The sequence below is a fragment of the Rhincodon typus genome, chromosome 28 (assembly GCF_021869965.1).
Source record: "Rhincodon typus isolate 14 chromosome 28, sRhiTyp1.1, whole genome shotgun sequence".
NCBI classification, from domain to species: Eukaryota; Metazoa; Chordata; class Chondrichthyes; order Orectolobiformes; family Rhincodontidae; genus Rhincodon; species Rhincodon typus.
Genome location: NC_063359.1, coordinates 32,036,170 through 32,051,563, shown reverse-complemented (window position 1 = coordinate 32,051,563; position 15,394 = coordinate 32,036,170). Strand labels below are relative to the sequence as shown.

General features: G+C 41.1%; 1 protein-coding gene across 2 annotated transcripts in view; it reads right to left on the bottom strand.

The window, feature by feature from the left end:
• LOC109937759 (SH2 domain-containing protein 3C-like) overlaps nucleotides 1–15,394 on the bottom strand; it is a 152,743-nt gene that overhangs the window by 115,391 nt on the left and 21,958 nt on the right. For both annotated transcript variants that reach the window (XM_048613726.1, XM_048613727.1), the window contains one exon: nucleotides 12,642–12,722. In XM_048613726.1, the coding sequence (XP_048469683.1) occupies nucleotides 12,642–12,722 (81 nt within the window). The remainder of the gene's footprint in view (nucleotides 1–12,641; nucleotides 12,723–15,394) is intronic.

Below are 15,394 nucleotides of genomic sequence, written 5' to 3'. Positions count from 1 at the left end.
TTAAAAATCAGGGATCACCATATATAACAGAGATGAGGTGAAATATTTCTATTAGAGTTTCTTTGGAACTCTCTTCCTGAAAAGGCATGGAAGTAGATTCCCTGAATATTTTTAAGGCAGAGGTAGATAGTCTCACATTATGCAAGGGGTTGAAAGGCGATCAACATTGGCATTTTCCTTTGTGGAGTGTCTAGCAGTACAGAACATAATTCCAGACTAAGGAGTAGCCCATTTAGGACAGACGTGAGGACGAATTACCACTCTCACCTAGCTCTTGTCTTGAATTTAAAATTCTGATACTTGTTTTCAAATCCTTCCATGGCTTCAACCCTCCATATCTCAGCAATCTCCTTCAGCCCTCCCAGAAGTCTTTGAAATAACTGCAGTCCTCTCATGCTGACTGCATGAGCATCTCTGATTTTAATCACTCTACCATTGATTCCCATGTTTACAGTTGGCTAAGTCCTAAACTATACAATTCCCTTTCTACATCTCTCTGTCCCTCTACAACTCCTCCCTCCTTGAAGCTATTCACACTTTGGCCAAGCATTTGGTCATCATCGGACTTACTATCCTCAGTGACATATTTTGTTTTATGATACCTCTGTGAAGCAATTTAAGACATGTTGTTACATCAAAGGCGCTACATAAATATAAGTTGGCATTTTCTCAACCATCTTCACTCTTTCACATTACAAGCCAGCAGACAATAATGGGTTATCATTCATGAAATGACAGTGCTCACATACACTGACCACAAGCCATTGCACCGACCAATTGTACAATGATTGTAGACACTTGTAAAATGTTCAAGAATTTAACAATAATAAGAAAATCTGGAGCAAATCCAGTCAAAAAAAAATCCCCTGGCTTTAAGCATGGATCCTAATGGAGGGACTGCCATTAATGGAATAGAATGTGTAGGATTTGGTTCTGGAAAAGAGTCAAATTTCCACTGATTGAAATATCTGGGTAACTTCCTCTCCAACCCTGAATAAATTAAAAATTCTATGTAAGTTACAAACTTTTTTCCCTGGTATGAATGAAAAACTGGATTACTTTGTGGAAAATGAATGGGAACTATTTAAAGAAGCACTCTTAAATCCTAAAAGGGAGCTATTGAACACAAAACCCTTCTCTGAAATCAGACTTCCAACACAGTCCATCTTTATTATGTCCCATTCAGGACAGACAGAGACAAAAACAAGTTTCAAAGTTAATGTATTTCATTTACTAAAAGATAATTTCTTGCTGGTGAAATGTCTTTGCAAACCTTCCCTCAATTTCTGTAAGTAGGCAATATAAATGAAAGCCAGTACAACCTACACTTACATAGTGCCTTTAGCATAGTAAAATGTCTTCTCACATGTTATCAGACAAAAATGAAGCTGCTCTTATTTTTATTAACAAACCAAAGCTTTATTTTCTTCAAAGCATACGTGTTCCCTGGGGGGGCCCTGTTAGTAACTGTGCTGCCCAACCTAGCATTGAGCCTCTCTTATCAAACTGGATCCCATTCATCTGACCCCCAAGGCATGTGTGCTACCAACTGAGCCACAGCCCCTTTAGGGTCTGATTCACAGTGTTGCAGCCTGGTTAAGGAGAATCACTTCTCCATAGATGTCTTCATTCCAGCTTTGTAGCGCAGGAATATGTGTACTTAAGGGGAGAGATTATTGGACTGCAGCTGTTCAAGGAAGAAGCTCACCACCACCTTCTGAAGGGCAACTAAGGACGGGCAATAAATGCTGAGCTTCTCCAGCTATTTCTGTTTTCGTTTCAGATCTACAGCATCCACAGTTCTTTGTATTATTTGTTTAGCAGCTACTGCAATGCCCATTATTGCAGCAACTTTCCCCTCCTCTCTGATGGTGCTAACCTTTTCGGGCCTTCTAAATGTACTGCAGTATGTTGTCATTTGTGGCTGCCAACTGAGAATGTTCCCTCCATGCCTTAGCAGTGCCCACCTGCAATGGAGGGGCTACTGATCTTTCAGTGCTACTTGACCTCCTGTGGTCCATCCAGATTTTGGAGTCCATGCTACACAAAGGGGAAAATAGCTCCACCTGTTGGTCTCCTAGCAAGTATGGGTTCAGGACCTCCATTTGGTCGCAAAGTCAAGTTCCCAAATCCCATGGAAAAATCCTGCCTACAGTCCACAGTTGCCTAACTTGCTAACACAGACTATTATGGACCACGTGAAGAATGTAACTGAGCCATCTAAATGATAAGGGTTCATTGTCACTCTAAATACAAACTGAAGGAACTGCAGATGCTGTAAATCAGGAACAAAAACAGAAGTTGCTGCAAAAGCTCAGCAGGTCTGGCAGCATCTGTGAAGAAAAGAACTTTAACACACCACCCTGTCCCCTGGCCAACATCTCTGTCTCTGGCTTGCTGCAGTGTTCCAACGAAAGCTGGAAGAACAACACCTCATTTTTCACTTGGGGGACTCTGCAGCTCTCCAGACTCAATACCGAGTTCAATAATTTTAGGGCCTAAACTCTCCCATGTCCTATCCCCCTACCCCACACACCAGGCCTTGTTATCACATAGTCTGCCATTACACATCACCTGTTATATGTCACTAACAGTCTCCACTAACAACTACTCACCCTTCCAGCCAGATTGTTATCAATTCCATTGTCTGTCCAACTGTTCTCTCTTTCTAGGCTTTATCCAATCGTTTACTCCCTACTCCAAACCCCTCCCTACTTTCTGCATATAAACTGATGTTTTCCTAGCTACCATCAGTTCTGAGGAAGGGTCACCGGACCCGACACGTTAACTCTGATTTTTTCTTCACAGATGCTGCCAGACCTGCTGAGATTTTTCAGCAACTTCTGTTTTTGTTGTTGTTATTGTCACTCTATATTGACCTCGGCTAGGACAGAGATAGGGATGTTCCTCAAAGCTCCAATCTAGAATACTCACCGTCAACTGAAAAAGCAGATAACTGCTCAACAGCATCTCTGAAACTGTCCTCTGATCAAGCTCAAGACTCAGTAAGTTCAGTATTTTAAAGATCACATTTCACAACATGACTTATTATTCTAGAATAAAGCTGGTCTTAATCTCACATGTGACATGTGTGAAGATGTGAACACAATATCAGAGTGATTTTGACTTTAGGCAATGAGAGAAAAGTGCCCAGTATTGATTTGACCACCACTTAGACACTCTGCCATTTTTTGTTCCCATGGAAACATATATCAGAAATTGAGTTTAACAAGTAGTTGAGCATCATGTTAAGCTATTGTGTAAAGTCAAGGTGACCTTACTGTGCAGTGTAGTGTAACCCTGTTGTAAGTTAGAATTACAGCTATAACAGTAGTTCTACATTTGAGATAGCATTCAGAGTTTGAAACCTCACTCACCAGCATCTTCAAAAATTATGAGCAACTTTCAATCTATTGAAATGTTAATAAGTTATAATCTAACAAAGTCCTGCTAGTGTGAAATGGTGATGGCTGGTGTGTACGACCAGTTCCTAGGCAAGATTTCCCAATTTATCGGTTTCACACAGGATATCTCAAATTCTCAAGCTTCTGGATGAGGAAGGATGAAATGGCTTCCTGCTTTGTTCATCTGCAACCTCAATTGGTAAGGTTAATTTAGAGTGGATCCCTTTCCTTGGAGATGGTTTTCTCACAGACCAAATGAAATGAAATTATCTCTCAAAAAAACAGCCAACTTTACTATGCTTTCTTAAATTAACAAAACAGTGAATTTATTCATTACTAAATGCAAGAAGAAACAATAAAGTAACACACATATACACAGATTAGAAATAAGGTGAATCCAAACAGATAAAATTTAAAAAGATATACGAATCAGTCTCTGAGCTCCATCAAGAGTAGACATGGAACATTACTGCCAGTAGGTTGGATGATTCTGGTAGCACTGAAGGTTGTGGATAAGCAATTGATTTTGAGAATCTTGGCTTTACAGATCTGCTGAAAAGCTTTTACCCTATTTTCTTTCAACAGTGATTTCACTAGCTTTCTGGCTTCAGCAAAGAGAAAACGAAACTTGGTTTCTTTTTTTCTACTTGCAGCACAGGAATAAGTAGGGGTTTTCCTAGTTGTGAATTTCACATCCACACTTACACTCACTAGTACTCACAGATCCATACTAAAACCAATTTTAACCCCTGCTGTATTTGCTCCTGTCAAGTTCACAGTGTGTGATAACTTGTAGGAGTTTGCTTTGCTATGCATTTGTCCCTTTTGAAGTCTTTCTCTTTCTTTGCGTTTCATCAGCTCTGCAATGATATCAGCAAGAGATGCTTCATCTTCAGCTAGAAAATTCTTCAGTCGTTCCATCAATGACCTTCCTTCTTTCATAAAATCAGACGTGGGGATGTTTGCTGATGGTTGCACAATATTCAGCAATATTTGCAACTCCTCAGATACTGAAGCAATCCATGCCCAAATGCAACAAGATCTGAAGAATATCCAGGCTTGGACTGATAAGTGGCAATTTACATTCATGTCACACAATTTCCAGGAAATGACCATTTCAAACAAGATTGAATCTCTCCATTGTCCCTTGATAATGGGATAACTATTGCGGAAGACCCCACTTTCAACATCTTGAGGGTTATTATTGACCAGAAACTGTAATGAACCAGCCATATAAATACAGTGGCAACAAGAACAGGTCAGAGGCTGGGAATTCTATCACAGTTAACTCATTTCTTGACTCCCTGAAGCCTCTCCACTTTCTACAAGACACCAGTTAGGAGTGTGATAGAATACTCCCCATTTAGTGCAGGTCTAATCACATTCAAGAAACCAGACACCATCCAAAATGAAAGTAGCCCACTTGACCAGCACCCTATTCACTATCTTGAACATTCATTTCCTCCATCACTGTCAAACAGTGGCAGCAGTGTGTACCATCTATAAGTTACTCTAGTAACTCTCTAAGGTTCCTATGGCAGTATCTTCCAAACATGTGACCTAAATCAGCAAGAAGGACAAGGGCAGCAGATGCAGGGGAGCACTGTCACCTGCAAGTTCCCCTCCAGCAACTTGACTTGGAAGTATAATGGCTGTTCCTTCCCTGTAGTTGATTCAAAATCGTGGAACCCACTCCCTAAAAGCATTGTGTGCGTACCTACAGCACAAAGTCTGCAATGGTTCAAGAAGACAGCCTAATGACACCTAATCTAGAGCAATTAGCAATAGACAAAAATGCTACCCTAGCCAGTGACACCAAATTCTCTGAACAAATATGAAAAAACGAGATCTGCCTCAGGTGTTCTATCTCCAGAGTGGACGGGTCTACAGCAGTGAGACTGACATTGTGATAGAGAATGGGCTATATCATGTTCATTCTTTACCCCTCTGCAATTAAATTTACTTTTCACATGAAACTTTCAAAGGCATACTAACGTCACATCCTTCAGAGGCAAGGAACAAGGAATCATTTGGAATCCACTCCATATATAATCTACAGGGTGAAAAATAGACGGAAAGTGCAGTTCCACGTTTTTGGTGCTCTCCCTCCCCTCTGCCCACCAAGCCAAGCCCAATTTCCCTCCTTCTTTGATGATGAAGAAGGTCTTAGAGTCATTAACAGCACAGAAGGAGACCATTCTGCCCATTGAATCCATTCTGGCTGTCTGTAGAACAATTCAGTGTGGTTCATGCCTGCACACTACCCTAGTAGCCCTGAAAGCTCAATTGCTTCAAGTGTTGATTCAATACCTTTTGAAGTAGATTTATCGGCTTCTCTGCCACCACTATCACAGGCAAAGATTTCTGGGTGAGCTACACTTCTTTTTGTTATTCCTTCATGGCGTGTGGGTGTCTCTGGCTCGCCCAGCATTTATTGCCCATCCCTAATTGCCCTCAAGAACTTGTTGGTGAGCTGCTCTTTTTGAACCACTGCAGTCCACGAAATAAATTAATCGCTTCCGGTTTGGAAAGAAAATCTTGCCACGTTGCTGGGGCTAAAATGCACTGACTCAGCTCCTGTGGAAATGAGAAGTTGGACAGAGTTTTAATGTGGACAATATTTTCCCTGATCAGAAGCCAACAGGAGTCACTTGATTGGGCATGTGCAGAAGGTATTTTGAAAGCATTCTGGGTACCTTCAGTTGAATTGCCAGAAATTCAAATTCCACATTGTCACTAAATCTTAACGTTTAACTGGACACGAGAGTGGCCAGATGTCTGGTTTTCTACTAGACAGTCCGATTTTTAGCTGTGCTGGCCACTGTTGTAAAACAGATGTCCGAAAGTCTCTGTTGTTCACTGCGGCAGAATGCAGACGGACAGTCATACTCAGATTGAAAAGACACTTGTAAGGAGTCACATGAAGCTGGAAGATTCTCCCATCTTGCTTTCTAGAGATAATTATATTCCTTTCTCAGCCTGCATGAGAGGGAGGATCTGTATTGACACCATAAAGGACAGTCCTGGGGTTAAAGTAATGCAGTGCATAAAACTTGCGGAGAATCTTGTGCACCCTCTCCCATGCTGTGGTGAGTTTGATGGTGTGAGGTACTGAAATATCAGGGAGGGTGGTGTGTGGTGGCTCTCCCACCTTCTCACCACTCCCACCCCAGCCAGATTACACACGTCATTGCAGAAAATCCCATGGACAGTTGTCCTGCTCTTCCGCCAACTGATGCCCTTACATAGCCAATTAAAACCCACTTAGTTGGTCCTTGAGTTGCCATGGCAGTGGCCGTTCTTCTGGACCAGAGTCAAGTTCTACATGCTCCAGAGCTGTACAATAAGATCTCACTTTTAATAGGGGAGATCACCATGTAATGAATACAACAAGGAAAACTGTGTGAGGTTGCTTGCAGACTCTGGGTGCGTTCCTTATTCCCCTCAGTGTTTGATCAAGGGATCTGGCATCAGGACTGGAGACAGCCACCTCAGTGTCTGTGCTGCCAACAACCCCTGCCTGTAACTCCAAGCTGGGAGATCCCCCTTCTGCCATTTCACACTGCTGGCCTGGGATCCAGTGACAGTCCCAGGCCTCAGGCAGGTGTCATATCTCTGCTTCCCAGGTGGCACTGAGGTTAAATAGAATTTACAGCCTCTGGTTGACTGATAACTCTCAAAAAAGATGGCCTTCCATTCCTGGGTCCTTGATCTTAGGGAAGGCCCACCGCTGGCTAGTCTTATGCCTGAATGAAATGAGACGAGGTCTGCTTAGCTGAAAACAGTTGACTCTGGACTCTCATCTACTCTTCAGCTGGTGACCACAAGATTCCTCTTCGGCTTAATATGTAATCGTTGAATTTTTTTTTGGTAGGACAGTTTCATGACCCAAAGAGCTTAGAAACCATCATAACACATTATATATTTAATCATTTTTATCTCTGTTCATCCAAATCATCTGATTGGAACAAAAAAAAGTCTTATTATTTGAAGGTCTTCCAGGTGTAAAGCTTTAGCTAGTTATTGTTCTCAAGATTGACATTGTTGCCTTTATGAGTTGGATTCTAGTTTATTCAGAATCAGCTGATCAAGGTGCTTAGGGTAGATATTGTGTATAGGATGGGCCAAAGGGCTAAAAGTTAATGATGATATTTGACAGCTGCATGAGAAAATAGATTGTACAGGATGGGGTAAAGGGCTAAAATTGTTGATGATACTCAAAAAGCTGCATAACCTTGAATGAGTCCTGTGAACATTCCTTTTTGTACCAGTCAGCAGTTTTGTCTTTCTGTATCTGCTTTCTTTGTGATGGCTGTTTGTTAGATTGTGTAAGTGAGAGAGAGAATTTCATTCCAAGTTGCGGGACTTCGCCTTGGCTTGGAATCGTGAATGGTGCCAAGAACGAACCTAAGCCTCCAGACCAACCGTCGATCGAGGGGCCCCCGCCGAGCAGAAGGGTGTGAGACTTGTTGCTTTTTCTAGAAAGGCAAGAGACTTGTTGCCTTTTCTCTTCCATTTATTATTACTATTATAATCATTATTATTACTTAATAAACATTAATATTTAAGGAAATTGCTGTTGTCAAGCCTGCTCTTAGTTATATTTACCCGAATCTGAAAAGAACCGCTTGGATACATGCTGTGATCAAAGACATTTTTGGCGACAAGGATGGGATTCAGGAAAATGTGTAAGAGAAGGGAAAAGCAACCTGATGTTCCGGAGGCCTTCCGTATTCCAAAGTGGAATGCGGCAGACTCTTGATTCGGGTCTGTAGCTAATATGTTAGAAGCAATTGCTGTGGTCAAGCCTTCTCTTAACTACTTTTAACCAAATCCTAAAAGAACCGCCTGGATACACCGTGATCCTGGACATATGGGGAAACTACTTTCTCTATTGGTGTAATCAGGAGAACATTAATATTAAAATTAGAACCGTAGCCTCAAGTTCAGGAAGCATGTTTTCCAAATAAAAGGTGGTGAAATCAGAACGTCTTGCCTCAGAAGGATGTCAATTTTGATTTCAATTCAGTTGAAATTTTCAAGACTGATGTCAGTGGATTTTAGTTGGCTAAGGCTGTCTCAGGATATGCAACACAGCCAGGTAAATGGTGGTAAGGAGCTTATCAGCTCTGATCCAACTGAAAATTAGAATTGGCACAAGGGATCGGAATGGCCCACTCCAGTTCTGTATGTGGCTATTCTCCAACAGCAGAATTTGATGTAGAAAAATAGAAACAGAGAAAATTGGAGCAGGAGTAGTCCATTTGGCCCTATAGCCTGCTCTACCATTCAATATGATCATGGCTGATCATCCAACTCAGTACCCTGTTCCCGTTTTCTCCCCATATCCTTTGATCCCTTTATTCCTAAGATCTATAATTAACTCCTTCTTGAAAACATTTAATGTTTTCACCTCATCTGCCTTCTGTGGCTGAGAATTCCACAGGCTCACCACTCTCTGGGCGAAGAGATTTCTCCTCATCTCAGTTGTAAATAGCCTGCCCCATCTAATTAAACTGTGACTCTTGATTCCAAACTCCCCAGTCATTGGGAACATCCTTCCTGCATTTACTCTGTCCAGTCCTGTTAGAATTATATTGAGATTCCCCCTCATTCTTCTAAATTCCAGTGAGTATAGTCCTAACCTATTCAGTCTTTCTATTGCTTTGGGTTACCCCTAGATACAGATAACAATGAGTTTTGCAATGAGAATATAGTCACCTGAATCTAATGGTTTAAGCGTAGGTCTGAACAATTGTCCAAGCATGTAATGAATAGTTACATGCCTGAGGTGCATTGTCTGACAATAAAATTCAGAATGAATTAGTGAAGCATCGATATTACGTCCTTGAAACTGCAGACCAAAATTTTGCAGAAGACATTTATTTTCTCCCTTGCTTATGGTCACTATGTTACCAGGCCAACTTTCCCAAGCAGCAAGGGGACTGAATAGATCAGCAAAGCAACATTCTGTAATGAGGTGTGCACAGGAGAAATCTTGAGAATGTCACATTGCTTTCTGCTCAGGATTGCACCAAACTGGCACTGCTCCCAGGAATAGTGCTGCTGTACATGATGCAGTTCTGCCATCCCATTTATATGTATTTTGTTGCTCTTTCATAGATGTGGGAGCCACTGGCTAGGCCAGCATTTATTGCCCATCCTTAGTTGCCTTTGAGAAGGTGGTGGTGAATTTTTGTAATACTACAAAGAATGCTAAAAATAACATTAATTAAACAGCAATAAGTTTTCATCTAGGGTTTCCTGTGAAGGTCATTTATATCCAGCCATCAATTCAGGCTCCTAATTTTAATCTCTAGGAATTCAATACTGGTTTCAAGTCATCAACAGCAAGTGTTGAAGCTTAAACAACAACATTGAGCAAGATTTTAACTCATTCAAGATCCAGTCATTTATGAAGAATTAAAATCGGACCTACTGATTCACATCTTGGGCCCCAAATTTAATTCTTTGTGGAATTTGGTGAGTGGAGGTGGGTGGTGAAATGAACTGGGAACTCGCCTTATGCTGTGAGAATTAGGCTTTTAACTCATGCCTCTTGTTAACATATTGCCTGTCTACAGAATATAGCAGGTTAAAATTTGCCCCTAGATATCTTTTTGCATGGGATACTCTAGATCCTAGCTATTGCACCTGATTAGAAATTTAACTATTGACTGAATGGATAGCTCCCTGAAGGTTAATGTGATATTGAATTACATTGAAATTACAGCACAGAAGCAGGCCATTCATCCGAACAATTCATGTTAGGATTTACCCTCTACGTGAGAAGTAATCGTAATTTTACATGCTCATTTTGTTGCCAAGTTCTTTTATTCCCTTTTCATTTGACTCACCTTTCCACAATTCCTATTCTTTAATGTTGTCATGATTTCTGCTTAACTCACTAAACTCTGGACGTCTATGTCCCCTCATCCTAGATGTCTCGCCATTAGAAATGGTTTGTTTGTATCTCTGCTCCATGGCTTCACTATTTTAAACATCTCCAAAAATCACCTCACAATTTTCTTTGTCCTAACAAAATCAGCAAGTGCTTTATCAAATAGGTGCCTGCCTTTCAATCAAGATCTATGGTGACATTTTGCTACATTAAAGGTACCTCATGAATGTAAGTTGTCGTTATTATTTTGACCTACTTTCTGCTACTGAGAATCCCAGCAAGATCCTTAAATCCTTTAATTCTTGTTTGTGGAACCTTATTCACTGAAGTATAGTTGGGATTATTGTCGAGAATTTAAGGCCAGCAAGAATGAAGAGGAAGTGGTTAACTCTTGTTAAAAATTTCACTACTATAAATGGAGTCAAATTATTCTCTCATTTTCAATGTCATTATATTTCTCTCCATGCTTTCCAACATTCCCTGGTGATAAAGGCAGATTGATAAACTGCTGCCAGGCATTTACAAGAAAATATTCAGAAATAGCCTCAGTCAACTACCCATGTGTTTAAAAATGGTGTTTCAATCCCTATATCCTCCCTTTTTATACTGGCTTGTGGCAGGAGCACCAGTAAGAATTTGAACTGTGTCCTCTACCAAGAACTATAAACAAGGTTGTACAGCACTAACGTCTTCAATTACCATTTAATCTGTGAAAAAGTACTCCATTTTAAAGTTAACTTTAGCGAGTTCTACTTTGTTCCCTCATTATATCCAAACTGATGAGTCTGACAATAACAAGACTGAGGGGGTGGGACTGAGTTTTCTCTGTTGGAGGTGTGTTGCCAACTAGTTCAGTGACGTCATAAATTGTTTTTCAAATAGCAGATTAAAAAAAGACAATTCCTAAAATAATGTTGCCTCATTTAATACACCAACACCCAACTTTCACAACCTCTTCTACCATCCACACAAAGATACCGCTATCCCTCCGCTCACAGTTTTTACACACTCACCCATATGCACAACACATTTACACAAACATTCCACCCACAGTCATAATCCTATTACATACATGTACAAACACCACTTCACCCTGTTTATATCACTCACCCCATTTACACATGCACACATAGCCTTCACACACACCACTCTCATATCTGTGCACATACCATTCTCATCATTTGCACACACACCACTTTCACAATTACACACACATGCACAATTCTCCTACACACTATTCTGTCACACATACACACCACTCTCACAATCACATCACACACATCATTCTCAGATGTACACATACACTCACACTCACACTTATCACGTTCAGAAATCCAGCACACGCACACTCCACTCTTACACACATACCACTTTTACACACACACTATTCTCACAACTACACAACTCCTACATATAAACTTACACAACAATCTAGACACACCACTGTTACATACACACACATACTACTGTCATACATGCATCTCTCATGTACGTTTACTCTCAGACACCAGTCTCTCTTATGTGCATTTACCACTCCTGTGCCAGCACACACACAGCTGTCTCTCACACACTAATGCAGGCACATGCACTACTCTCTCACGTGCATGTATCAGTCTCATGCGCAAACACACACATCACTATCATGCTCATGCACCATTCTCGTGTATATGCACACATGCCTCTCTCATACTCACCACTTTAATGCACACACACACATCACTCTTCCCTCATGTGCACTCACCACTCAAGTGCACATGCAGATGCTACTCCTTGTGCATGTGTCACTAGTACGTGCCAACATCATTCTAGCGCACACACACATGACTCCTGTACACGAATGTCTCTCTTACACACACAAATAAACCATTCTTACACGCGCACACACACACCACTCTACACACATTGCTTCAACACACACTGCTTTTACAGACACATTACCCTGTACTCTCATGCATACACACTGATGCTTATACCACTCCCTCTCACATACATGTATGCACTACTCTTTGTCTCTGTCTTTTGTACACACACATTCTCCACTCATACACATAAACACTACTCTCTTTCAAACACTCACATACATACACCACTAACACACTACAGTAAGACACAGGCATATCATTCCCACAATAGAAGACAGGTCTCAAAGTTTCAAAAACATTTTGAAGACTAAGAGAAGTAGCAAAGGTCACAGTCTGCATTCATATTTTCCATTTAGAAACTTTCCCTTTAAATCATCTGACAGTTCAATATATTGGAGCAAGCTCAAGATATCTGTCTACACGAAATAAATATGCTTCTTTCAGTTCCTAATGAAATCAACCGTTGACACTTACTTAGTTTTTTCAAACTCATGGTGGCTTCTGTTGTTGGAGATTTCCTCTCTTTTGGAAAGGCAGTGAAGGATGGTAGATGCACTGTTATGAAAGAGAAAAAAAACACTTTTCTGTGTCAGCCAGAAACGTCCATACTTTTACAAAATCTCCATTGCAGCAGCGGCAGATCTCTTTCTGCCTCTTGCATAGAATCATTGCACAGTCACTTCCTGAGAACTGTCAAATGCCTGGGCTGCCTTCTCAATCGACAAGGTCACTTTCTGCATCTAGGAGTATCTTAAATGTCATGTTTACTGACTCTTTTCTGAACTCTCAGTTTCATCTGTTACCTAGATTCTATCTTCTGTTTTCCTTCACTTGTAAAATGCAGTAAGGCAACTAATGGTTTCTCCCTGACAGTTAGCCAAGACATCTGTATTCATTTCATTTCTCTGAGGAGTTTCCCTTTAACCCATTGGAGACTGTAACTTGCGTTTTATTCATTTTTGAGCTTGCTGTGGTAAAGAATAACATACTATGTTTCTCATGTCTGTGCCAGCATCAAACCTTCTCAGGGGAAGAATTTGCTCTGGTTGCTGTGCATTAGCGAAATTGTAAACATGGCAGTAAATATGGCACATGCTTTATGGGCATGTGTTAGCAATGTTGCAGATTGACAGGATTTTGTTTTCTGTGAATTATACACTAATTATATTGTAAACATGGAGAGAAGGTATCTTCCACTTTTTATTTTTCACAATATCATAAAAATAGATGCTTTAAAACACTTATGATTTTATTAGGGAGATTGGTCTATTACATTTAGGATATTGTTGACACACAAGGATGAGAGGATGTGTTGTTTTTAAATCAAGGAAAGTGTAGATTTGTTACAAAATTAAAAACAAATCTGCTCTGCCTCATCATTATTCCTCAGGTGAGCACGCCCTATTTCATTTCTCACTCATGGCTTTTCTGTGCCAATTTGGCAACAAGATTGTTCCTTCCATTGGAATGCCAACTTGAGTTGGCCAAGGGCAACTTGATCTGTGAATTTGCCTCAGCCAGACACTGAGCTCATATTCTGTCTCATCTGCAAAACATAAAATTCTTGTGTCTGTCCAATTTGGGTAAGGCCGCAGAGAGAACTTCTCTGCGTGACTAATTCTGACAGCGCCCAAACAAGCCTAATATTGACCTTGGGTGGACATTGCTGCACTTCCTGAAAATCCACCGAAGATAAATGCTAAGCTTCCTTGCTGATTTAATCCAGGGCATCATTCAGATGCCACAATGATGGTTGTGATAAATAACAAAAAAAGCAACATGCATTCACATAGCACCCTTGTAACCTCAGTGTAACCTGAAGCACTTTTCAGCCAAGGTTAAACTGTAGTCACTGCAGCAATGCTGCAAGCTAGTTTGAACACAGCAAGCAACGTGATAATGACCAGATCATTTTGATGTTAGTTGATACCTGAGAAAAGGAGATAGAAAAACATACAAACACTCGCTTAAGGTGAGGTGATTGGAAAAATATCTGACTTCTCTCAGAAGGAGTGAATCTATGAAATTCTTTACTACATCGGGCTATTGAGTCTGGGTCATTAAGGATATTCAACGCTGAGAGAGACAGATTTTTAATCAGTAAGAGAATCAAAGGTTAAGGGGAGGATTATCAGATGAACCATGATTTCATTAAATGGTGGATTAGACTCAATGGGCTGAATGGTCTACTTCTGCTCGTATATTCTATGGATTCAGTTGTTTTCAAACTGACTGATATGACGTTGCTAACTCTGAACTCATTGCAGGGTGTCTTGTCATGTAGTCTCCCATACCTAACTCTCCAACTAATGGCTACCTGGCACAATCATCTTCATGGTGTGTTGTCTTATTCCCACACCAATTGGGAAATGAACATTCCCTTTCAATAGGATTTTATTTTTGGGTTGAGACCCCAATACCTGGATCAAATCCAGGCCCTCACCCCACACCATTTTGGAGACAGTTCCCTGACAGGATTTCAAAAGGAATGGCCAAATAATGGCCACACAATGAGCTTTACATCCAATTAAGGACTGTAGGTGGGCATGGGAGGGCTAACAGGAAGCCTCTGTCCAGGACTGAGAGGGTGGCAGCTTGTTAACACACATAAGATTGAGAAAGAGAGAGGGAGAGAGATGGCACCTCAAGATGTAGGTACCCTCTCAGCGCGTTCAAATGTCCACAGCTACCAGTCCGTGATGGTGGAGGAGGATCCTCCTCAGAGGGCAGGTGGCAGCTACAAACTGCGATCATCCTTCATCGTCAGGACTGGGGATGGCCACATGGGTTAGGGGAGGGGTATGGTCTCTCTGGTTTAATGTTAATGGAGTGCTGCCCTCTCCCCCCAGCCCATTCTGCAGCCAGGAAAGGCCACCCCTTTGCACTGGCTGTGTTTTGGCCATCGCTGGGTGTCCAGAGGGGAGAATTTCAGTCATTCCAGGAAGCAGGTTCTGATTAGCATCTTCATTATCCTTCCATAACCATTCCCCCCATCTCCGCACCCACATTCCCCCCCATCCCCTTGCAGCGGGCATCATAACAAAGCAGTCTTTCATAAAATAAGTATAACCCCAAGCTTTATAAATACATGGAGTTCAAAAGCCAGGGAGTAATGCCAATCCTACATAAAGCATCAGCTCAACTCCAGCGGGAGTACTGCATTCAACTCTGGGCACCATATTTTAGGAAGAATCTGAAGATCTTGGAGAAATTTAACTTAGAATGGT